We start from the raw sequence: 26,771 nt of genomic DNA on the forward strand, positions 1-26,771 counted from the left end.
TATTTTTTATTTTTTTTTTTTTGTGTCTCGCTCTGTGTTCTACTACAAGGTGCAATAGCAATTAGCCCAGTGTTGCACATTTTTGCAGTTCATGTACAGTACTGTGCTCAAATTTCAAGCAATGCTCATGGCATTAAACATTCTTGGCAAGGGAGGAGTAAAAATTATTGAGGTCACTGTTTTTATGTCAAAACAAACATTAAAAAAATATGTATTTTCAGTCAAAATTGGAGGTGGTCAACAAAAGATCTTGTGCACATGTGATGGAATGAGCAGTCTATAAAGCACCTCACTGATGAATATAGAGACCATTCTTGCTCTGTTGTTCACTGCCTGCTGCTGTCTTCCCCAGTTCCCCTCAGGCTTTGAGCTGCTAGGCGTTGATTGCAACTCCTTTTCTGGTTGATTTCGGGTGGTGTACTACACTTCATGATGTGTAATTTTGGCTTTTTTTCTTACTGCAACAGCAGTTATAGCTCAAAACTGGGTTTTCTGCGTCCAACCCACCATCTGTCTGTCTGGCCTTTCTATTATGTTGACAATGGCCGTAGTCGTTAGTCCAGCCCTTGATTCTCATCCTCTCCATGTGACGAAGAAAAAGAAAACATGAGCTAGTGCTTGTGTTTGTCCAACTAGCTCAAGTTCAATCAAAACTATCCCAAACCGTCACATTGCAAAAGCACAGTCCCTAATTTTTCGAGGACTCAAGGCAATTCAGATCTTGCTATGCTTGCTTCATATTTCAACCAGTTTTTGTTTTTGACTGGTCTTTCGTCTTTGCAATGTTGAAACGCTAGTCAAAAGGTTGTGATGGTGCTGTGGATTAGCACATGACAAAGGTTGTGACAAAAATGTGCATGAAGCGTAACCTTAAACCCACGGTTATATTAGGGAGGTCAGGAAACTTGCCATATAAAAAGCCTGCAGTGCAACTACATTTCCTGTAATAATGGCCAGGTTTTTGTACTAACTTTAGGTAATGCCATTGCTTAAGAGTAAGATGCATAATGTTCGGAGCTCTGATACTTCATTTACAGTTAAATCCACAGTTATATCAGGGAGGTCAAAAAAAAACTTGCCATATTTTTTAAAAAGCCTGCAGTGCAGCTACAGTTCCCAATGTAATGGCCAGGTTTCGGTGCTAACTTTGGATAAGGCCATGCTTAAGAGCAAGATGCATAATGTTCGGAGCTTTGATACTTCATTGACAACTTTCAGGAAGAAAAATTCATCCCAATTCTACAAAACACTAAGCCCGACTTATAAATTAGTTTCACTCATTCCCTACTCTGGTGCTTTCGCAGTTCTTGAAGCTCAATAATTTTTTTACCTCTCTTTGCCTAGCACAAATCCCACGTTTTCTATTAACAGCATGCTAGCTTGTTCCCCAAAAATTTCTTTCTGGTGTTTACAATCTCCTGTTCAATGTTAACACATTTAGAAGTGGAGGGCTCTACCATAAAACCCTAGCTCGCGTCTCCTGTAGTCCGGCTTCTCCGCGTGGCTAAGCGCCGGAGGCGGTCGTAGTGGTTGCGGCGCGTTGCGAGAGATGGCGCGAGTGTCGCGATGCTATATATATATATAACGCCACCGAACGGCGGGGTGACTTGGGAGAAAAAGATCGAAAGCGCTTCCTCCTTGGCTTGGGATCAGCGACCAACACGCACGAATGCCTCGCGCGTGCGCCGGCCCGCCTCGCGGGACCGTCTCGCGAGGTTGAGAGCAGGACACCGGTATGGACGAACACGGATCGTTCGAACGTGCCACCGTTCGTGTGACCGTACACGTGAACGACTAGGCGATGGTGTCATAGCATGGGGCGAACATATTCGCTCGCTATCGGGTCGCGGTGAGTCGGACTTTCTTGATTTGTCGCGCGCCCGTGTGAATGTTCTATTGGTTGTAACTCGGCTGGTGTGCATTGGTGTATGAAAGGCGCAATAAATGCCCTTTTGATTGTTTACACTACTGTGTTGTTGTTCCTTTGTCCCAAGAGCATGTGCGAGACCCCACAGCCTCAACGACCGCGCACGAATACGAAACCATTACCGCTTCTACATTCATTCTATGCGATCGGCTGTCGGAAATGCAACTGAGTTTTCGCTAACTCAATGTGCTCCAATCATGCTGGATTGAATCATGTGTATTGAAGATGTGTGGAGTTGTTGGTTGCAAAAATAGTGAATGGCATATTAAGGAATGTAATGAATATGTGTGGCCAAGTTCGTGGACCGCTGCTGCAACTGTCTGTATGTGTTTCCGCCACTTCGAGATGTACGGCTTTCCTCGAGATACAGAAATTTGCTCATCTGCCAGCGTTGTATCGCTAACCCTTTAAATAAAGGGCTTCAGCCCCAGTTCATTGACAAGAGTGAGCACTGCTCATTAAACAACGATAAAGGGAGTAGCGCCGTTTGCTGTCATAGAAGGTTTCGTGCACAATATCTGCCGCAGGCGTCACGAGCACGTGCTCCTGACGCCTGCGGCAGAAAGTATGTTCCACATCCGCCCCTAGGTTTGTGAGTGGTGGTGCTAGCTAACACTCCCAGGGTTATTTCTAGTTGTAAAACATAAATACCCCAGAACGTGTATGGGAAATGGCTCCGCGGTAACTCAATGGTGAGAGCATCGCACCCGTAATGCGAAGACATGGATTCGTTCCCCACCTAAAAACAGTTGTTTTTTCATTTGTTTTCATTTCCATTAATTTATCATTTCTTTAATTCAATCAATAAGTACAAGTAATTTCCCCTATGTTGTCCTTGGTGTCATTGTTTGTTGGCTTCTTATGATGTGATAATAAAAATCGGGCCCCTTGGTTCCCTTTCTTCTTGTTTGTCCATCTAGAATTGACAACAGCAAGGTTTTGCTACAGTACACCGGTGCAGCACCTTATACACTGATGTAGCCTCACTTCTGGAAGCTTTCTGACAGACATTCAATGATGTTAACGAGCTGATTGCTGCAGGAAAAGCTGTGCTCCTAAAGTTTTGTGCTTTCACGTTCGTGCTTTCAAGGAACAATTGCTGGAAGTGCTTGTTGCAGCTGAGCCAGTAGTCACACACTGCGGGCTAAGAGCAGACAAAATACAGTTGAACCCACATACAACAACATTCAGGTGCCAAGAAAATTCCATTGCTATAACCGATAACTGCTATAACTAGGTTGCACACACAAACGGGCACGCATGCACGCACACGTGCACCCACACACACACACATACAGGGGACCGACATCAAACATTTTATGGACAAAAAGAAGTACAGTTGAACCTACTTATAACTCCAGCGACACCATGAACTTTTGTGCATGTCCTATTGTAAAATAATCTGTTTACTGCAGTGTTCCCACAAATCTGGCTAGTGGGTGTCTGCGCCAAAAGGAAAAAGAGCACAAAATACTGGAGATGCAGCGCGGCTCAAATACAGCACAGCCGAAGTTGCTGTGCTGTGCCCGCTACCACTTCGTCACACTGCGAGTCTCATGCGCCTCTCTCCATCTGCTTTTTCCACCCCTCGGACTAAAGTTTAAGAGGTGTGCAAGGGGGATGTTGCGAGGCTAGCAATGGGGAAAAGGTGTGCCGGGCGGCATGCAGGCCACACAATGCGGGTGCGGCAAAGGTGCGCTGCATGCAGGGGCCGTATTCTGAAACGTTCGCCTAGGCGAAATTTCTTTTTTCGCTTTCAGGCGTGCGCCGATTGGCTGTTTTAGCAAAATTGGATGAGCTGATTGGGTGGTTGAGCCCGACGTCATTCAATTTGCTCAACCAGCCAATCGGCGCGCATGCTGATTTCGCCTAGGCGAAATTTCGCCTAGGCGAACGTTTCAGAATACGGCCCCAGGCACACCTTCCAGTGTGTTGTGTTGACAACCCTGTGTGTTGAAGTGCAGACTGCGGGCAACTGGTAACCAGTACTCCTGTGGCCGGTGTGGCGGACAGAGCCTCGCCTAAGCCTTCCTGCCGAAGTTGGGTCACGAACTACATTATGTAACCTTGGTCTGCCGCAAGCTAGCGGCTTGTTAATAAATATATAAGAATTGGCGACGAGGCGAAATAATGGATATGGCAGCAGCGACGACGCGAACGTTGGGCTCCGTGGGAGAATTTACACCAACAAGCTCCGGTGAGGCAGCATGGTCTTCGTAAGTCGAAAGGCTCGAATTTTACTTCAAAGCAAATGACATAACCATGAAAGACAAGCGTGCCGTGTTGTGCACAGTTTGTCGACCGGCGACGTGCGCCGTCATTCGTTCCCTGTGCTCGCCAGCTCTGCCGTCAGCGACGAGTTATGCCGATATCGTTCAAAAGCTGTCGGCGGATTTCAACCCTAAGCCTTCCGTCACTATGCAAAGATTCCAGTTTGGCAAGCGTGACCAGCAGCCAGGCGAGAGCATCGCTGATTATATCGCCGAGTTTCGTCGACTGTCGGAGCACTGCAACTTTGGAACTACCTTAGAAGATATGCTCCGCGACAGGCTGGTATGTGGCCTCCGGGATGACGCCTTACAATGACGGCTCCTCTCAGAGCCCGAATTAACCTTTGCGGTGGCCCAGCAAAAAGCATTGGCGGCAGAATATGCCCACCGAGAGATCAAGAAAATTAGGGGGGCGGCGCCGGCGGAGCTATGCCGCGTTCAGAAGGCGGCGACAGCTAAGCGTGATACACTGAAGCCTGAACCAGACAGCAAGCAGCAGTCCAGTAGCAAGTGTTTTCGTTGTGGAGGACGGCATGCGCCAGACGCATGTCCATTTCGGCATGTGCAATGTCACTATTGCAAGCAACGTGGACATATTGTGAAGGCTTGTCGGCGGAACGCTCAGCGCTCTTCGACAGCGCCCCAGACGGAAGGCAGCAACCAGGGTCAGCGCCGCGGTGATGGGACAACGCACTTGTACGGTGTCTTCCAAATAGCATCGGAAGAACCCGCATTTCACGTCACTGTTGAAGTAAATGGACAGCCCCTCGAGATGGAAGTTGATTCCGGAGCTGTATGTTCTGTTGTCAGCAAGAGGACTCTGCGGCGACTGCGGGTATCCAAGCACAAGCTCCAGCATTGTGACTTGCAACTTCGTACTTACAACCAGCAGCAACTGAAGGTGCTAGGCTCGGTGACAGTCCAAGTCAACTACAGGGGCAGGCAGGAGCAGCTACATCTGGTCGTGGTCAAGGGAGCAGGTGTGAACTTGCTGGGCCGGGACTGGTTTAAGGCTCTCGGGATTGAGCTGAAGGTCAATCAGCTGAGAATGGACAAGGTGAGCCAGAGCCCATCGCTCACTAGTGTGCTAAAGAAGCACTCAAAGATTTTTCAACCTGGTCTCGGGAAGAGCCAAGGGCCACCAGTACGAGTGGAAGTGCAACCCCACGCGCAACTTAGATTTTACAAGCCCCGGCCCGTTCCTTTTGCTCTGCTTCCACGGGTAGATGAGGCCCTGAACAAGCTCATAGGACAAGGAATTCTAGAGCCTGTCCGACATTCCGAGTGGGCCATACCTATAGTTCCGGTAATCATGAAGGATGGCAGTATACGAATTTGTGGGGACTATAAGAGTACCTTGAATCCTGTCATTCATTGGGAGACTTATCCGTTGCCTACACCGGAAGAGTTGTTCGCAAAGCTGGCTGGTTGCTCCAAGTTCTCAAAGCTTGATTTCGACCAAGCATATCAGCAACTTGTCGTGGACAACAAGACTGCTGACCTTTTGACAAAGTCAACACATCGAGGACTCTTTCGAGTAACGCGTCTGCAGTTCGGATTAGCAGTAGCTGTGGCCATATTTCAGTAGTACATGGAAGAGCTACTTCAAGGTATCGAAGGTGTGCAAGTCTATTTAGATGACATTTTGGTAGGTGGCAAGAACGAAGAGCAGCATAACGCGCGTCTGGAAGCAGTGCTGCAACGCATACAGAACGATGGTGTTCGACTAAATCAAGAGAAATGTGCCTTTGGAATGGATGAAGTTGAGTTTCTGGGATATAAAGTCAGCGGGGCAGGCATCCAACCAACTGATGACAAGGTGAGGGCTCTACATGAAGCACCTAAACCAAGGTGTAAAAAGGAACTGCAGGCCTTTCTGGGAGCTTTGAACTTCTACAACAGGTTCCTCTGTGGAGCTGCGTACATACTAGAACCCTTGCACAGGCTGCTTGATAACAGTAGCAGCTGGAAGTGGACAAAACGAGAGGCAGAAGCTTTTCGTCAAGCTAAGCAGCTGCTGCAATCGTCAACTGTACTTGCCCATTACAGTGTCCAGAAGCCACTAATACTGGCCTGCGACGCTTCACCTTATGGGCTTGGGGCAGTGTTGAGCCATGTTGATGATAATGGCTATGAGGTGCCAATAGCCTATGGCTCTCGAACAATGACAGCTGCAGAGAGGAACTATGCACAGACGGACCGAGAGGCCTTGGCTATAGGTTTTGGCATTAAGAAGTTACACAAGTTTATCTATGGCCGTCATTTTCGCATTGTGACTGATCATAAGCCTCTGCTGGGTTTATTGCACCATGCAAAACCAATGCCCCAAGTTTTGTAACCAAGGATGTTACGATGGTCACTAATGCTCTCTGCATATGACTATAAATTAGAGTATAGGCCCGCACGAAGCCTCAGAAATGCAGATGCCCTTAGTCGACTACCTGCAGCAACAGACACCAGCTCAACTGATAAAAAAACTGGGCGAAGTGCGAATGCTGGAATCAGCGCCAGAAATTGCTTGGGATGCCCACAGGATCACCCAGTGCACACGGAGCGATCCAACCTTAGCTAGAGTTCAACGTTGCGTCATGAATGGTTGGCCTCATGGAAAACTGGAGGAGGAATTCAAGCCATTTGTTCGTCGGCAGCACGAACTTTCAGAGTACCGCGGCTGTCTTCTGTGAGACTGCAGGGTGGTTGTTCCGAACCAAGCAAGAAGTCATGTTTTAGAGCTGCTGCACAGCACACATCCTGGTATTGTGCGCATGAAAGCCTTGGCGAGAAGCACGGTCTGGTGGCCAGGAATTGACGGAGACATCGAGAAAAAGGTCCGAGCTTGTCAGCGCTGCCAAGAGACAAGGCCAGAACCACCACGTGCAAGGCTGCATCCCTGGGAGTATGCAAAGAACCCATGGTTGAGGATCCACATTGACTTATCAGGACCATTCCAAGGGACTGTTTTCCTCCTAGTGGTCGACGCGCACTCCAAATGGTTGGAAGTGCTTTCTCTGAAATCCATGTCATCGGCAACTGTGTGCCGCAAGTTACGTGCATTGTTTGCAGTACACTGTGTTCTGGACACCGTCGTGTCGAACAATGGAACAGCATTTTGTTCGGAGGAGTTTCAAGTGTTCATGCGCGACAACCAGATTCGACATGTCCGAGTGGCACCTTACCACCCATCTTCCAATGGTCAGGTTGAACGCATGGTGTGGTGCAGGAAACAAAGCAGGTTCTGAGACGCATGAGTGGTGGAGACATGGACACTAAACTGGCTCATTTCTTGTTAAGCCAACATTTTCTGCCACACTCACCAACAGGCAAGAGTCCTGCTGAAATGCTGATGGGCAGAAGACTCCACACTGCGCTAGACAAGCTGCACCCAGACCTGCTTGTGGAGATGATGGATAAACAGAAAAAACTGTCTAGGCGAAGCAACCAGAAAGTGCGATACTTTGAGTGTCAACAGCCCGTGTTCGTCCGAAATTACCTAGAGGGTCCAAAGTGGCTACCTGGTGTTGTATGCGACATCACTGGACCTTTGTCGTACAAGGTTTGTACGATAGACGGTCGTCTCTGGAAGCGTTATGTCGATCAGATAAGAAGCAGAGAGTGGAATGAATATTCTGATCAACCTGTAATGGTGTTGCCAAATGAAACCATTGACCAACCACCACAGCCTACAAACCCTCCTGACGATCCTGAGGGACGAACTCAGCCAGCTGAGGTTGTCGACACCGCGGACACCACGGAAGAACCAGTGGCTGAGTCACCCGCATCACCACCTGCCCCACCCTCATCACCCCCTGTCTCAACGCCGGTGGAGCCCACCGAGCAGTGTGGCCGCCCTCAGCGTATCAGACGACGACCTAGCTACCTGAAGGACTACGTTGGCTAGGGGGGGAAGAGTGTTGTGTTGGCAACCCTGTGTGCTGAAGTGCAGACTGCGGGCAACTAGTAATCCTGTGGCCGGTATGGCGGGCAGAGCCTCGCCTAAGCCTTCCTGGCGAAGTTGTGTCACGAACTACATTATGTAACCTTGGTCTGCCGCAAGCTAGCGGCTTGTTAACAAATATATAACACACTGTAAATATTGTTACGTGGATGCAAACACAACAGGAAAACATATTTACAGTATATTTACAAGGTGATGAAGCATTCAACCATATGGCCGAGAGTGCGTGCCAGATCATCAGCGTCTTCATCAACCCTCCTCTTGGAGAATAGTACCATGATATGGATCCCTGGCTGCTCAAGCACTGTCACGGTGCTTGCTATGATGCGGGCAAGTGGTAAGGTTTAAGGCGGGATACGTGAACAATGTCAGTAGGGGGTGAAACGGTTGGAGAGGAAGACTCAAGCGGGTCAATCTTATACGTGACGTCTGTTACATGGCGTAAATCAGGGTAGGGTCCGGAGTACTGCGAAAGCAATTTTTTGGAGAGTCCAACACGTCCACATAGAAAGCAAATTGGCTTGTCATCAGGCATCCGCCATGCATTCGGATCGCGATAATTCAGAGTGGGATAGTGGCGTTGGAGAAGGTTGAAGGTGGCTGAAGGGTAAGTGTCGGGGCGGTTCACAGAGCAGATGGTTTGAAGGCCCACGTTTGCCAGTTCTTGACGAACAATGGATTATATAACACAATCCGTTCGTAAACATCCACCAAGATGTTAGGTGGAGGCAAACATAACAGGAAAACATATTTACAGTATATTTACAAGGCGATCAAGCGTTCAACCATATGGCCGAGAGTGCGTGCCAGATAATCAGTGTCTTCTTCATCGACGCTCCTCTTGGAGTATAGTACCGAGACAATATTTACAGTCTGAAGGCCCCTCGCCTTCTCTCAGGGCGTCCGCGAGCCGCGACCAGCACAAGGACCAGTTGTGCATGGTACAGAACCGACTTTACTTTACGACGTAACGAAGCACTCAAACAATCACTGCAGTCTTGCGGCAGACAGTAGAAAGCACAAGGCGAAGCAGCAACCAACGGAAGAGTGAGGCAAACAAGTGTACTGGCAAAGGGGCGACAAAATAACAGCCTTAGCAGACAATCAATCGCCGCAATGTCACGACCAATAACAGAACACGCAAAGCGAAAAGCAAGCGCCAAACCAACCAGGCAAACATGGGTATTCACAAATGCGGAAAACAAAGCGTTCGTTTTCACACACACTACGCAAAACGTCTTCCCTCGCTCCGCAGCACGCTTGGCAAAAACCTAGCCTAGTCGCGCCTCATCAGCGCCTCACCAGGCCCACCCCCCGAAAAGCCCCAGGCCCAGAGAGCACTCGCTGCTGCCTTTTATTGTGCAGCCGCCTTCCCGGCAGCCCCCGCGCTAGTTGTTACGCCAACCTGATCAGTGTGCATGCTCCATGCGGCGCGCGTTTAAAAGGCTTCCACCACGCATGCTGCAGAGGAGGGCCCAAGGGCCCGACAAGTCGAAGGCCTTATGACAATAAACACGGGAGCGTGTGCTGTTCGGTACATGCAGAGCAATCTAGCGAGGGGCCATGGAGAAAGAATAACAGGAGGTGCAACTATGGGCCGGCGCCAGCACGCGCACTTGTCGTGACATGCTGGGTGAGGCGGAGACGCGCAGCTTCAGACGAGCTATCGCGGGTGGCGAACGTTTGCGCGGCGCCCCTTGCGGCACCGCAAGGAACTACTTTTGATGTCCTTCGTGGTTGAAGCGGAATGCGTGTAGCCACGGTCACGGAGGGGTAAAAAAAAAACCTTCCTACATGGCCGCGGTCTCCGACGGCGCCCAGAGGCATCTGCTACTTGGCCGCTTGTGCTGGGTTGTCGGATACCACCAAAAAAGTTGTGCACCAGCGCGGTTTGCAGTCAACGAATAAAATACCTGGTGCGGTATTCTGTAAAAGTCTACCTAGTGGACTGTCCATTTCGGCTGTCCCTGATTCGCTGCTGCTTGATGTGCATGAAACTGCCAGCCAGTCTCCTTAATTCCTGCACGTCAAGCAGCAGCCAATCAGCGACAGCCGAAATGGACAGTCCACCTAGGTAGACTCTTACAGAATACCGCCCCCTGTAGACCATTTTAGTATAAATATTTTTTCTAGATTTTTATTTAGGATAACATGCTTTTTATGCGGCAATAAGAGCAAGAAACAAGCGTACTTGAAAGATCAGACGATCTGCGATTGTAGCCAGGCGCGTATAGAAAGAGCAGACGATCCGCAACCCTAACCATGCGCATATAAAAAACTGCACTTGGTGCTTTTAAAATATTTTGACATAGCAAAAAACGAGAATTTGTTCTACTTTATTGTCAGTGCGGCATAAAAAGTACAGATCAGAGTACGCAATACATAGCTATTGTGCAGGGAAACAAAATTTCATTATATTTCTGCAGGATGTTTGGGGAGATGTGGACAGACGGAAGAGCAGAGTAGAGCAGTCTGCCACTCGCTTCAAGCAGTCAGAATGATCCCTTCGCAAATTCTGCAGTTCCTCCACTGCTCCTCCACGATGCAATTGTGTTAGCTGTGTATGCGTTCACTGATTATTGAAAATAGGGCACCGATGCTTCGTCCCAAACTGTGACAGCAGATATAAGTACTGCGTGGAAAACGCTCAAACTTTCAAGGAAGGAAGGAGGAAAAAGAAGACAGGCAAGGCAGGGAGGTTAACCAGACACACGTCCGGTTTGCTACCCTACACGGGGGAAGAAGTTTAAAGGGATGAAAAGAAAGGAGAGAGAGGGAAGAAAGTAGTCTCAGTATGAACACGTGCGGTTGTCCAACACTTCACTATCGATCACTGAGGCCAGTCGACTTCATGCACTGTAACAATGCCCGCATCGCTTTGTAAGCCTGCGACGCGTAAGGCCACGGTCCAAGAATCTTTGTCTCTGAAAATGGTCTGCTGTCGAATCGGTTTAACATGCTCTGGAGAAAGTTGCATTCGATCTCATAAAGATCGAACTTTCAAAGCTTCAAAAGACCTTGAACACCTGCAAGAATGGGCGAGAGCTATAGAAAGCAAGGATCTAGAACTGACAAAAAGCGACTACGTCTTCTAAAAGCACTTCCCCAGCAGAACGGTCAGCATGCGTAAATACTACGCTGACCTTTCAGGCGCAGTCATCCTTGACCAACCGAAAAAGTTGTTGTTGCTCCTTGGGGACGTACTGGTAGGCGGTACTGGTCGGTCCCTGTCTCATGGCACTCCGGCCAGCTTAGCGAGAACACGTTGTAATAGCTGCCGTCTCGTTTAGCGACAGGCATCGTGTTCAGCTAGCGTATTCAAGCTGTAGCTATATCTAATGCAAGGGCAGCGCACAGGCATCAAGCAGCCGTGCGCGAGCAGATGACAAGACTGAGCCCCGTGCTCCCTGTGTCAGACGGATCCGCTGCATCGCTTCGACAAACTGTCACGTGAACATACGTCAGGTGTCTGGCGTTCGGTAGGGGGTGCTGTCACGACGTCCGCCTCCTCGCTCCTGTGTGACATATTATGACGACGCGGGAAGGAGCCGAGTTGCGCCTCCTAGATTATTCTTTCTCCATGCGAGCGGCTGGCACACTATGAGAGTTACAGCTAGGCGTTGCCTAGCTGTGCCACGCCACATATCGATGATGATGCTTCTGCGTGGTGTGCTAAAAACGAGTGCCTTCTATTCTCTCTCTCACTGCAGCACACCACGCTGGCTGCCAAAGCAAGGCCTCTGTGTTTATGTGTCGTGTCTACCCTTTCTTTCATGCTGTGTCTGTTTTTTTGCACTCTTAAATTATGTCATATATGCACCAACTAAGCCCTCTAAAAGTATCTTTATGACCTTCGAGATTGCATGAAACTGGCATTTCAAGCCAAGCTGCACGCTGACACAGAGGAGCTGCAGAAGCCATAGTGCCACGAAAGAGTGGTGGATCACACAGTTTCGCTTTCATGGGCCGAACGTGTCCGCATGTATGACCAACAATTATGTTTCCAGCACTGTGCCAAGCTCTGTCGACTGTATTTTTTAAAAATTATTTTTAATTACAGTGGGGGTGATACATATAACATAACACATAAATGCATGTATATGGCAAGGCATGACACTCATATATAGTGTCAAGGTCATGTTGAAGCACATCATGGTCAGTATTACATGTTATATTTTTATACAGGATACAATCATCCACAAAGATTCTCATTTGGGACACAATATTTCCATTGATATCATTAATGTAGAGTAAAAAAAGAAGAGGACCTAAGACTGATCCCTGAGGGATGCGTGACGTCACATTGATGACGCTGGATTCAGGTCCATGCACAATTACAAATTGGCGTCTCGCATGCAGATACTCTATGACCCAGGCATTATGCAATGATCAATGTTATAAAAGTACAGTTCTTGTATAAGCAAATCATGTGAAACAGTAGCTAAAGCCTCCCAAAAATCTCAAAAAATGCACTGTACAAAAATGTACTGTTATCTATGGCTGCAGCAATGTCATGGGCGAATTCGGTCAATTGAGTGACACATGACAACCCCTTTCGGAATCCGTGCTGGTAGGGATTTAAGAAACCATGAGCATCAAGATATTTTATAATACATGAATACAGAGTATGTTCGATAAGTTCGCAGGAAACTGAGGTAAGTGAAATAGGAAGGTAGTTTGGCACTTTGTTTTGAGGGCCGGACTTATACATTGGAACTACCGAAGCAACTTTCTAATCATCAGGAACAGAACTATCTGCCAGCGATTTTTCAAGTATTATTTTCAAAAATGGAGCTATTGAACGTGAGCATTCCCAAAGAGGAGCACTTAATAAACCATCAGGGCCGCAAGCCTTAGAAACGTTCAACCTCTCCAGTAGCATCACTATACCATTCAAGTTGAAAAAAGTATTTTCTGTGGATAAAGCTGCAATTGCCAAAGCCGTGGCTGTACCGCTGCTAGTTTTCATTTGCTTAGTAAATATTGAGGCAAAATATGCATTGAAACACTCAGCTTTATCTGCAGCATCACTGACCTCAGTTCCTGATTCCAGAAGAGGTGGAATAGATACGTCATTATTTTTATATACTTCCACAGTTCTTTTGGATTTTTGGCTGATTTTATTTCGAAATAAGTAAAAAAACGCTTCGTTTGCCTGTTTCAGTGCTGATTTTACCTCTTTTGTTAGTACTTTAAGTTTGTGGAAACCATCAGTAGATTGCTTTTGTCTATAAACTCTCTGCTTTCGTTTCAACAACCTTTTTAATGACACATTAAACTATGCTTGGCTTCTTTTTCTTTTTGGTGTTAATATCCAAGAAGGAACAAAGCGGTCATGAAGCTGGCAAACTTTTCTTTGAAATAAGACAAGAGCTCTGCAATGTTGCAAGTTTCTGCGACTGTTTCAAAAACAACATAGAAACTATTAGATGTCAAATTAATTTCTGTCATGTTAGCTCTTTTGTAACTGCATGTAGATACGACAATTTCTAGAATATTCCTTCACATTTTCTAGATTTAGCTCAGATAAAACAGCTTCATGTTTGCTAATTCCTGGTACTACCAGTGTTGATTGAACTATTTGAGGTTCATTTGTGAATAATAGATTTAATATATGCTCCCTCGGGTAGGCTCAAGAACATTTTGGTTTAAAGAAAATAGCCTCATGAAATTCACCAGAGCCTCATTGAGCCCCTCAACTGCCGAGATGTTTGCGTGCTGTTGCCAATTGACATTTAGCAAGTTGACTCCACCACCAATAACTAAATAATCAGTTGTAATTGATTCAGTCAAGGAACTTAGTTTTACTACTAAGTTTTACTATTACTTTGGGGGGGTCAGGAAATCTTGTGAAAGTGAAACTATATTCCAAAGTCATGGAGGTCGCCCAAGAATACCACCCCAGTCGGCGCACCGTGTTGCGTGCCACATGCTGCTCGAACACAATAGACTGTGTTCGCATCACAGCGTGCTAGCTGTTGCCTTCGACCGCGTCCCTGTTCCACTGGTTTCAAGACAATATGAGTGAGCCAAGTGGAAAGTGGAAGCAAAAGACCATCACATCGGAACTGTCGGGTTAACTGCTAAAAAGTTGCTTGACACACCAGAGAGTCTTTAGCTCTTGTTTTATGAAAATGTCATCACATATATCTGGCCATGTAGCAGTTTGGTGGGCTGCAGAGCCATAGCCTTCATTGCATTTTTAAAGTTGTGCACACCACTGGGCATACACTGCAGTAAAGGGCAACAGTTTATATAACGAAGTAATGGATATAACAAAGTGATTTTAGTTTCCACGTCAACTTCGTTATAACGAGGTTTTCATCAGAGGAATAAAACCGTTAACTGTGAGCACAGTGCCCATATTGCGATTTTTTTTATTCTCTGTTCTGTTTGTGCATGTTTTCTATGATGTTAACCCAACAACTCACCCAGCTTGCCACTTTGATCCATTACTAGAGACTTACAAAGAGCCTAAACAATCCTTTTTTTATTTTGCAACACTTATGAGAAAGAAAAAACAATTATACAGTCATACACCATTACAAAAGTGAAGCATTTACTTACAAGGTCCGGCTTAAAAGGGTGCAGAGGTGCATAAATCAACTTCATATCGGACTTGAGCTTCATTTTCTGCACACAGAATGCAAAACCATTAGAATTATAAGCTCTGCACCAGAGTTGACCCAATCAAGTACCTCATCTTGGCTAGCCAGCATCCCACTTAAGGCATCGTAGACGGAAAGGAGGAAGCCCTTGTCCAGTTTGATGTGCACCTCCTGCAGCAAAAGCTTCAGGTGCCTGCAGGAACAGTCAGGGAGAAGAAGTGCTGTGGCACCTGACAATGCATTCGCAAACATACTTGATGGTGTTCAGCTGGCAGGTGTGACGCAGCAGCAAGGCAGCTTCCAGCATGGGCTGAGCAGAGCAGCGAGGGTTTCCAGGGGCCAAGGACCGGTGCAGGACAGTGGGGAACACTGCATCAGGCAGCTGATTGTCCAGCTGGAGAGCAGCAACATTCCAGTTTTATAAAAAAACAGCATGAAATGGTTTGTCACAGTGCTTACATGACCGTTGATAAGTCTTTCAAATACTTGTTGGCAAATTTATGCAATGTTAAGCATGGCAAGTTCATTCTGTGGCAGACTTCTTGGCTTGAGAATGACTTCCCGTGCTGCATCACTTTTTAGAAAGAGCACAACTCATCCTGCATGCATGTCATGCTTACTAAGTGCATCCCTAGCTCAGGCTGTGTGCCCGCAGCGGCGCCTGGTGGCGGCGAAAAACGTCATCTGGGTAGTACCAGCTTGGATAGTATTGAGCCCTGGCTGTGGCGAAGCACGTTTCTAGCCCGCGTTTTGCGTCGATTCGCACTTTTTTTCTGCCCTGTTTCGAGTGCGAAAAGGCTCGTCACTTCTCACAGACCATGGAGACCAGGCTGCGAGCTGGCCGCAGCCTATAGTTTTACGAAAACGGACTCTCCGTGTGCCGTGGGACGTAATGCTGGAAGCAGAAGACATCGGCGACGCCGATCCGGAGAGACCTAGCTCAGCCTCGAAAAAGTGTCACCGTCGTTTCTGCTGCGTCGTGGGCTGCCATGAACAAGAAGGCCTGAATCCCAACATCTGATTCTACCGTTTTCCTTCAAGGCCTCACGCTGCGGAGCGTTGGGCGCGCTGGATAACTGCAGTTCGTCGCGCTGGGTAAGCAAAATGGAAGACTGACATAGCAGCAGGCATGGCTGGTGATTCACGATTCGAGACCCGGCCACAGCGACAATTAACAATTCGACCGGTGCGAAGTGGTGAAGTGACCACGTGTGTGCAAATGACCACAAATGGTCGGGCTGATTCGGTGACAATTCACTACCCCACTACCAGCAGCACAGGTTAGAGAGTTGAATGTGCTCATCCTTGACCTCAAGCCAGCACGTTGAGGCAGCACAGCAAGGTAGTATTGATTACAGCACATCGATGTTCGAGCGCTGTCATTAAAAGCTACATCAAGCGAGCAGTGCACGAGCACGCGCTGCAGCGCGATTGGCACGTACGTACGTTACTGCGAGCTTATTTATCAATTGCTAGACAGATGGCCGCTACTACAGCGCAGGCATAACTACTTGTCTAGCGGCATGCAGTCAACAAAGATTGCAGGAGGACCCGCCGTTTCGCAGCATATCGAAAGACCGCTGCCGTCGCGGCGCGTACGATCGTGCGCTCGAGCAGTTCGTACACCGCGGCATGTTGAAAGATCGCTGCCGTCGCGGCGCGTACCGTCGTGCGCTCGAGCAGTTCCGTACACATGTCTGCTTATCGCTGCTGTGAATTCATTTATAGAAAGCATTTCCTTGCGTCTGTATGCCTGAATCTAGCAGCGTGCAAACCTTACCTGAAGTTCAACTTCGCACGTGCGTGACTCGCTTCACTTGCGATTGACACCGCGCGAAAACTTCACTGCTTATTTCTTGAACGGCATACACGTATTCGGCGTAGCATAATTTCTTGCCTTTACGCAGCATGCCACCCATGGAAAAATCTTCGGCGCCCGAAATTCGCTGCAAGCCATGGTACAACACAACCGAAAGTGGCGGGTCCGTATTGTAAACGTGCTTCCCGAAGCAGACGACCGAGCTTGGTACTACCCAGTTTCGGATTGAGGGCGCTTTTTAGCACCATTTTCGCAGCGCCCCCTGGGCAACGCAAGAGCCCCATAGACCCAGTGTTACGCGCTCGTCTAGAAAGGCCAACACGGTCGCACTCTGTTCGAGCAGCTAATGAGACCGCTAATCATGACTGTGTTGGAACACGAGCGATTTGGCACTTGCGTTGCGGGCTGTAATTACCTATGCGCAAGTGCGCACAAGCGAGCAACACGGCGAGGATGAGCAGGGAGCTCGCGTGCCTGCTAACAGACAAACCGGAAGTCGTAGGTTCTTGTTCGACCAATGGACATCGTTTCCGCCGTTGACATTACCAGATTCCCCCTGCTGACATCATGACGACCGCTGGGGTTACCGGAAAGGCGAGGGGAGGAGGACGGCATTGTTTTTTTGGTTTTGTGGCGCGCCCGCAGCGCTATGCGCTGCAGCGTTTGGCATTGTTGATCGTGACGGCATTCTGAAGTCGATGCGCCTGTTTACTTGCAATGTTAAAAAATATCTGAGGTGGTTTAGGGACCCTTTAATATTTTCGTGTGTGTGGAAGATTGCGTGCGCGTGCTTCCATTTCTGGAACGGCTTGGACACGCGCGTTCGAGTGTGTGCATGTTGGCCCAAGTTTATAAAAACATTAAACCCAGAAAGTTCCAGGATTAAAAATCAGAAGCACGCATTTGGAAATGTCAGTGCACTTTTCGCGTCAAAAGTGTATGAGAACTTTATACCCATCAAATTTCGGAATTGAAATCCATGCGCTCCGTAGATTCCAGTGCCGCTACGAGATGCCGCGACGCGCCCGCTCGGTATCGAAAAGCAACATTGTGCTCGGCTGGGGCTCCTTACGTTATGTGACTCCAGGTGCATGGGCGTTGCCACGAAATCCAGCCCGAGTTCGCAATTTTCGCGCCAAAATATCTTTTCGAGCGTCAAAAAGACATTGTAGACAAAATCCAGAATGATTCCCGGCGCCGGCGGTTGTTTTGGTCGGCGGTGCATGACAGCATGAAAAAATTTCGGGGGGGGGGGGGGGGTGAAGTCCCGTCAGCCCCCCCCCCCCCCCACCTGGCTACGCCCCTGACCCAGTCTGACTAAAGTGAGCATGTGCAAGAGCATGCAGAATAGAAATAAAAATAATAAGGACATTTCCAAAAAATATATACGCAGAACTTCTACGTATCTTAACAACGTCAGGTGGTGCTCAAAAAGGCAAATTCTTAATCTATCGATCTGTAACCTAACTGACAAAGAATTTGCCTTTTTGAGCGCCACCTGATGTTGTTAAGATATGTAGAAGTTCTGTGTATATATTTTTTGAATATGTCTTTATTATTTTTATTTCTATTCCGCAAGCTCTTGCACATGTTCACTTTAGTCAGACTGGGTATATATATGTGTGTAATTTCCCTCCAAAAATAAACTGAGTTGCGAGTCCACGCCTGTCTGTCACCTTCGCCTTATTGTCCTCGTTTCTCGTGTGCACGCTGCAGTTTCAAGATGAAGCCACTGGTAATCTGAGTTGCAGTGTTGTAGGCGAACGTAACAAATGGTAGGATAAGGTCCCAATCTGTGTGGTCAGATGCGACGTACATGGCCAGCATGTCACCCAGGGTCCGGTTGAAATGTTCCGTGAGTCCATTCGTCTGGGGATGGTAGGCGGTGGTTGTCGTATGAATAACGTGGCACTGAGCCAGAAGAGCTTCGACAACCTCAGACAAAAAGACGCGCCCTCTGTCGCTGAGAAGTTCACGAGGTGGGCCGTGACGGAGGATGAAACAGCGGAGCAGGAAGGAGGCGACGTCGTGCACCGTGGCGGCAGGTAGTGCTGCAGTTTCAGCATATCGCGTAAAATGGTCGACGGCGACGATGATCCAGCGGTTACCGGCGGATGTCATAGGAAGCAGACCATAGAGACCAATGCCCGCTCGATCAAATGGTCGGGCGGGACAGGGATGGGGCTGCAAAGCTCCAGCTGAACGGCAAGGCGCAGATTTCCGACGTTGGCAGTCCGTACATGAGCGAACAAATTTGCAGACGTATGTAAACATTCCTCGCCAGTAATAGCGCTGACGAAGTCGTTCATATGTTTTGAAGACTCCAGCGTGGGCACACTGTAGGTCAACGTGAAAATATGCGCTGATAGTGAAGCGCAGGCTGTGCGGTATGACGAGTAGCCATTTGCGGCCGTCAGATGCGTAGTTGCGTCGGTGCAGAAGGTCATCGCGAATGGTGAAGTGAACAGCTTGGTGGCGGAGTGCACGAGAGGCTGGCGGCGTGGGCGTGTCAGAAAGTAGGTCGAGGAGGGCCGCTATCCAGGTGTCGTGGCGTTGCTCTGAAGCAATTCTGTCGATGGTGAGAGGTGAGACGATGGGTGTTAGTGTGACAGGCAACTAAGGTCGGTAGGCAGAGGAGACTGTGACAGAGCATCAGTATCCGAGTGCTTGCGGTCAGAGCGGTAGACGACGTTGATGTCGAACTCTTGAAGTCAAAGAGCCCATCGGGCAAGGCGGCCACATGGGTCTTTCAAATTTGATAGCGAACAAAGGGCGTGATGATCTGTGACAACGTCAAACGGGCGGCCGTAAGAGTAAGGGCGGAACTTGCTAAGGGCCCATACGATGGCTAAGCATTCTTTTTCAGTCACAGTATAGTTGGTCTCCGCTTTGGTCAGGGTACGGCTGGCATAAGAAACAACGTATTCAGGATGCCCGGGTTTTTGTTGTGCTAGCACGGTGCCGAGACTTATTCCGCTGGCGTCTGTGTGTACCTCCGTCGAAGCTGCAGGATCGAAGTGACGCAGAATAGGAGGTGAAGCGAGAAGACAAAGCTCGCTCTCTTGAGTCGAACGAGTAATTTCTATTCGTGTGAGGCTAACTAAAATGAGGGAAGCAAAGTGCGACACCTAAACACCACGGTCCATCAGGTTGTGCCCCTCAACGTGCGACAGGCGGCTCTGTAAAGCCTTAAGCCTAATGCGTTGCTACCCTGACAACAACCGGCATCCAAAAACAAAAAACAACCCCCCAAAATGGGCACAAGAACAGGCAGCCGCAAGGAGACGTTAGCTCTGTGAGGTGGTCCTACCCCGCTCGGTGCACACAGCATCCGAGTTGACGGTGCCCACCGTCCCAGACAGTGTCGGAGCGCCCGGTGCCAGGCTGCAATACCAGTCAGCCCGTAGCGACACCCGTGGCTCACAGCCACCTGGCTCCCCGAGCCGCGACTTCCGAAGTAAAAGTTATAGAAGAAGCTATTTACATAAGAAATTCGGACCACCCACGAGGCTTCCGTACTCACTTGCTTCAGGCTTGCCAATGCTTCGCTGGTGCTAGGCCTCGCTTTCCCAGGATGCAGACCACGTGGCTCTTGTACCAACGAGTGTACTTCAAGACACTCGCGAAAAGGCTTAGCATGTTGAAAAGTTCAAACCCGCTACAGCAACCATCACCTTGCTCAAGAAAACACGCTGGCAATGCTAGCTATCAAAAACCATGCTAGGAATATGCTTCGGTTCAAATAAAGGTTGTCTCGAACTGAGCAAAGCTTTATCATCCGATGTCCCAAGAGGTCCACGTTGGGCAGACAGATGTGGGGTCTCACACGTGCTCTTGGGACAAAGGAACGACAAAACCCTAGTGCTAACAGTCAAAAGGGCATTTATTGCACTTGTCCTACACTAATGCATGCTAGCCGAATCACTACGCATAGAACATTCACAAGGGCACGCAACAAATCAAGGAAGTCCGACTCACCACGACAGGATAGCGAGTGAATATGTTCGCCCCATGCTATGACACCATCGCCTAGTGGCTCACGTGGACGGTCACGCGAACGGTGGCGAGTTCGAACGATCCCTGTTTGTCCATACTGGTGTCCTGCTCCTAGCCTCGCGAGACGGTCTCGCGAAGTGTGGATCGGGGCACGCGCAGAACGTCCGCATCGCTCACCGGGGGCCCGCGTAACCCCCCCTCCCGCCGTCGGGTGGCGTTAACAGCGCAACACTAGCGCCATCTCTCGTAATACGCTGCAACTCCACCACTGTAAAGCTACGCGGCGAAGCCAGATTACAGGAGACGGGAGCCATGCGTGGAAAACAACATCAGGGGACGCGTGACAGTCGCGCATCCCCACAATATATACACACATATACATTCCTTCACCGTCTCTCTGTCTCACTCTCTCTCTGTGTGTGTGTGCACGTGCGTGCGTGCGTGTGTGTGGCGGTAATACACAACGGGAAGATAAACTCCTAACATCCCTGGACAAGAATGCTTTAACAACGAGGATGCACATTTCAACATTGCCGAAACAAAACATTGCTTAACTCCTGAAAAAGTTTTTCATTGCTAAGACGTGCAGCCACGTCCCACCAAATTATGCTATCATACTTTTGCTATTTTTTAAAATGATAATTGTTGCGTCTCTACAGCCATAGTCGGCTGCAGACGATTTATTACACTCAAGAAAACAGAAACATATTAGGAGACAGGCGTCGGAGAAAACACTGGCGAGGTGTTCGTTCCGTGAGGCGCGCTCGTGCCAGAGTGCCAGTGCTTTCTCACGCACACTTCATCATTGTCATCTCCTGGCGACATATCAATTCTTCCTCCCTTAGACGAAGTCTCCATAGCGGTCTGGAGGCCGCCTAACCTCTGGTGGTAGCAGTTGCCGGGTGGTTCCTGCTTGTGACGTCGAGGTCGATGTTTAAGAGGAAGTGTTATCGTGCGTCTCGAGTGAGTCCGGTACCAGCAGAACAGCAGCACTTTTTTCTTCTGGCATTGCGTTCCTAGAATTCGTCTGCTGTGCTCCAGTCTGTTGGGGCTTGGGTTGCTTGCCTAGTCTGACTCGTTTTTTTGATGTGATTGAGGTGACGCCGAACCTTTCCGAGGATGGTTTTTATAAGCCAAGATAGTGGTCCAACGTGGCGCAGTATTTCCCCTTCAATTTAGTCTGGCTTCTTTAAAAACTGTTGGATAAGCACCTTCTCCCCTACTGAGAAGCGACGTGAATGCCTGAGTATCTCCTGATGCTCATGGATCTGTGTCTCCGTCTCCGGCTTGAGTAGGTCGAGAGGACACAAAAGTTCTCGTCCAAACATCGCTCCAGTATGCCGTGCAGCGGTTGATGGTCAGTGATGAAAGTTGCCCTTCGTCCCGCAATATATTTGTGGAACTTATGAGCTGCAAACACTACAGCGAGGCCTTCTCTGTCCAACTGTGCATAGTTTCGTTCCGCCAGCCCTAGTGTCCTAGATGCAAAAACGATCGGTGCCTCTCTATTCTGGTCATCACGTTGAGACAGAACAGCTCCTACGCCGTTTGGTGAAGTGTCACAAGAGACAAGAAGCTCCTTCCATTCGTCGTAGTGTGCCAGTACGGTCTAACTGAGAAGCAATCTTTTAAGTTTGTCAAGAAGTTCTTGATGCTGGATTTCCCATCACCACGTGGCGTCCTTCTGAAGGAGCTGGTAAAGACAGCTGGCAATTGTTGCCCTGTTTCTCAGAAATTTGTCGTAGAAAACCAGCATTCCGAGAAATGACTGCAGCGCTTGCTTGCAGTTTGGTGCTGAAGCCTCCGTAATAACTTGAACTTTCTCTTTGCTGGTATGAACTCCTGTTTCGTCAATTCGGTGTCCCAGAAAAGAAACTTGTCTCAATGCAAAATAGCACTTGTTTTTGCCAAGACGCAGATAGTACTTGCGCAGCCTCTGAAGGACTTCTTCCAATCTGTCAGCATGTTCCGCAGCATCCTTTCCACTGATGATCACGTCATCTAAGTACACACAAATGCCTGTGATGTCAGACAGCATAGTTTCCATGAAGCGTTGAAAAATGGCTGGTGCTGCAGAGATTGCAAAGGGTAACCGTTTGACCTTGTAGAGTCCTTTCAGCATGTTCAGGGTCAATATCTCGGCTGTCTCCGGTGTTACGTGAAGTTGCTGGTAAGCCTCTGCTAAATCCAGCGTGCTAAAGATCTTGCTGCCTCTAAGTGGCTGAGAACCTCATCTGTTGTGGGTAATCTGCCTTCTTCGATACTTGATTCACTGTACAATTGTAGTTACCACATATTCACAACGAGCTGTTCTTCTTTCGAACGAGTACGAGAGGTGTTGCCCAATCCGAATGCTGCTCAGGCTCGATTATACCTTGATTTTACAGTCGATCCAGTTCAGCCTCTACAGCTGACCACAGCATGAAGGGAACCAGCCGTGCTTTTCGAAACTTTGGCTTTGCTCCTTCCACAAGTTCGATCTGTACCGCAGGACTGACGTGTCCTGCGATGTCATCGTCGAACACAGACTGATATTTGTCCAGAAGCTTAGAAACGAGTTCGTCGTCTCATACATCATTAATACCTGTCATCTGTACACCCAGACAAAGAAACCAATTTCGTCCGAGGAGGTTACACCCTGCTCCCTCGATAACGACAAGCGGTAACGTAAATGACTTGTCCTTGTACATTACTTCCACTGTTGTACAACCGAGAAATCGAAGGGTCTGACCTGACCATGTGCGTAGGAGAATGTTGTTTGTCTGAAGCCGTGGTGGGTCAAGTGTCCATGTGGGTTTGAACGTGGCCTCACTGATGAGAGTGCAGGGTGCACCTGAGTCGACCTCGAAATCCAAGGGCTTGCCATGTGTGCGTCCCCTAAGGAGTTGAGTTCGTAAAGCGCCACGTACGTCTGGTGTTGTGGCTGTAAGCGAAATTCCTTGTCGTGGATTTTCAATATTGTTATTCCATTTAGTTCTTGCTTCTTTCCGCTTCTTTATGCATGCTTTTTTAATGTGTCCACGTTTCTTGCAGTAGTTGCAGGAAGCTGTCTCAAACTTGCAAGTGTCCAGACTATGTTGCATGTCACAATGCCAACAGCGTTGATTCTTCTTTGGGGCATAGGTACTGGAGCTACCTTAATTTTCTGTCTTGTAGATGCTTGTACTGGCTTTGTGAATGTCTTTAAATTCTGCCTTCACGGTTTTCTGATCTTCAACAGCGTTTCAGCTCGCAGTGCAAAGTCAAACGCTTTCTTGAACGTCGTCCTTTACTGGACCTTCTCGTTCTGGAGACCACAAACGAAATGATCCCACAACATTACGTCAATAGGCAGCATTGTCGGATTAGTAGCCATGTCTGCGCTTGTTCCACAATTACAATCAGCTGCTAGTTCCTTGAGCGCTGTCGCGTAATCACAGACCATTTCGCCGTGCAGTTGGTCACGTCATTGGAAGCATGTCCTGCGGAAGACTTCAGAAGGTTGTGGATCAAAGTGAGCCGTGAGCATCTCGATTATGTCCTCGTAGCTCACTTGTCTGGGCTGCTTGGGTTGAACGAGAGCGCACACAGCAGTCGTAAGTCTGTTCCCTGCACAATGTGAGCAGATGAGCAAGTTTCTTGGAAGCGTCCGAAATGTCGTTAGCTTCAAAAAAGAATTGAAGCCTCCCATACTAGGATCTCCATGAGCCGGAGCTGCCACAGAATTAAGGTAGCTGATAAAAGCCCGGTGTCGCCATGTTGTTCCTTCGGTGAAGTGCCGGTGAGTCCAGAGTCTTCCTCATCGCCAATGGTTGCATCTCTACAGCCGTAGTTGGCTGCCGACGATTTATTACACTCAAGAAAACAGAAACATATTAGGAGACAGTAGTCCAAGCGTCGGAGAAAACACTGGCGAGGCGTTCGCTCCGTGAGGCACGCTCGTGCCGAGCGCCAGTGCTTTCGCACGCGCACTTCATCGTTGTCGTCTCCTGGCGACATATCAATAATATTCAAGAAATATACAGCATTTCGTTTACAAATTGCTGTTTTTATACTGTTATGGGGAGAGTTACAGAAAAGGGGGTTTATTTACACTGTGTACAAGGAGACTAACAGTTGGACAGCAGCAACAAAGATGGCAAACCACAGTTTCACTTCTTCCTCGTCAAGTGGGCTCTATGCTTCCGCATCTTCTTTGTCCGCAGGACAACTGGCTGGTAACACTACCCTCCGGCGGGGAAAGCACCGATTTGGTGCAGGTGAACGGAGGCTACATAAAAAAAAAAAAAACTAGCACACAAGGCATTAAGGGATGTCCGGGGCACGATAGGGCTTGAGACGGACAATGTGTACAATGTCCATGCTGGGATGAGCAGAGGATGACGAAGGCAGTAGTGGAGCGATTTCATAAGTGACATCAGTCACTTGGGGGCACATGCAATATGGACCGGTGTACTGGAAGAGCAGTTTTTCGGATAAGCCAACACGTCGTGCTGGGGACCACAAGAGAACGAGCGATCCAGGGACAAAGTGGGTGGTCCTGTGGTGGCTGTTGTAGCGAGACTGCTGGTGGATTTGGGACTCAGAAAATCGAGTGCGAGCAACTTGATATGCATGGTCGGCACATGCAATAGTCTCTCAAGCACATTCAGTGGGTGGCCACCCAGAAGAAGGCACCAGGGTGTCCATGGGCAATGTAGGGTTTCGACCGTATAAGAGACAAAACGGTGAATAACCAGCGGTCTCATGCCTGGAAGTGTTGCACGCGAATGTCACAAAGGGTAGTGCAACGTCCCAGTCGTGGTGATCGGCAGACACATACATGGCCAATATGTCAGTAAGGGTGCGGTTCAGGCGTTCTGTCAAGCCATTCGTCTGTGGATGGTAGGCTGTAGTCAGTTTATGTTGCGTCACGCAGGATCTTAGAATGTTCTCGATCACCCTTGACAGGAACTGTCTGCCGCGGTCAGTGAGCAGTTGCCGAGGAACTCCGTGTTGGAGTATGACGTTATGCAGCAAGAAGTCTGCAATGTTGGTGGCACAGCTAGTGGGAAGTGCACGCGTAATGGCAAACCGCGTCGCATAATCTGTGGCAACGGCGACCCACTTGTTTCCAGAAGCAGATAGGGGAAACGGACCAAGTAAATCGAGGCCGACACGGTGAAAAAGCTTGTACGGAATGTCCAAAGGCTGAAGATGGGCTGCCGGCGGCAGAGTCAACCTTTTTCGGCGCTGACAAAGGTCGCATGAGCCCATGTAACGGCGCACTGAGCGGGACATCCCAGGCCAATAGAAACGGCGGCATGTGCGGTCGTATGTGCGTGACACGCCAAGATGTCCCGCCGTTGCTGCGTCGTGAAGCTGCGACAGGACAGTGTAACGGAGATGAGCCGGGATGACTAACAAGAGGTCAGGACCGTCAGGGAGTAAACTGCGACGATATAACGTGTCGTTTTGGAGGACAAAGAGGCGGAGGGAAGGATCAGGAGCGTGGGAGTGCAAATTTTCGATTATCTTGCGTAGAGACGCGTCAAGGCGTTGTTCGGCAGCGATCTTGAAGAGTTGAGAGATGGAAAGAACACACGGGCTGGAGTCGCTCAGGGCATTGTCCGGTGGATCTACGGGGTATCTGGAGAGGCAGTCGGCATCCTGGAGCAAGCGGCCAGACTTGTAAACGACGGTATACGAGTATTCTTGAAGTCGCAGTGCCCAACGACCAAGGCGACCACTGGGATCTTTGAGAGAAGACAGCAAGCATAGAGCATGGTGGTCTGTAATGACGGTGAAGGGTCGGCCGTAGAGGTAAGGACGAAACTTGGCGATGGCCCAAACTAGAGCGAGACACTCTCTCTCCGTGATCGAATAGTTTTGCTCAGCCGAGGAAAGAAGGCGGCTGGCATAAGCAAAAATGCAGTCCTGACCATGCTGACATTGGGCTAGAACTGTGCCGATTCCATGGCCACTGGCGTCGGTACAGATTTCTGTGGGCACAGATTGGTCAAAGTGAGCCAACACTGGTGGGATGTCAGTATTCCAATAAGCTGTGAGAAGGTGGACGCTTGTGCAGGACCCCAAGAAAAAGTCGAGTCTTTCTTAAAAAGGTAGGTGAGAGGCCGTGCTAGTGCTGCAAAATCTTTCACAAACCGCCGAAAATAAGAACACAGGCCGAAAAAGGAACGGACGCCCTGAGTAGAGTGAGGTGTCGGAAAGTTGGCAA

At 48.8% G+C, this 26,771-nt stretch overlaps 1 protein-coding gene across 1 annotated transcript in view; it reads right to left on the minus strand.

Moving 5' to 3' along the window:
• LOC119460513 (intermembrane lipid transfer protein VPS13A) overlaps positions 1-26,771 on the minus strand; it is a 1,139,096-nt gene that overhangs the window by 225,749 nt on the left and 886,576 nt on the right. Inside the window, exons 67-69 of the mRNA XM_037721434.2 lie at positions 15,015-15,154; positions 14,851-14,953; positions 14,720-14,785 (exon numbers count right to left, since the gene is read on the minus strand). Of these exons, the coding sequence (XP_037577362.2) occupies positions 14,720-14,785; positions 14,851-14,953; positions 15,015-15,154 (309 nt within the window). The remainder of the gene's footprint in view (positions 1-14,719; positions 14,786-14,850; positions 14,954-15,014; positions 15,155-26,771) is intronic.

This window comes from Dermacentor silvarum, chromosome 8, assembly GCF_013339745.2.
Source record: "Dermacentor silvarum isolate Dsil-2018 chromosome 8, BIME_Dsil_1.4, whole genome shotgun sequence".
NCBI lineage: Eukaryota > Metazoa > Arthropoda > Arachnida > Ixodida > Ixodidae > Dermacentor > Dermacentor silvarum.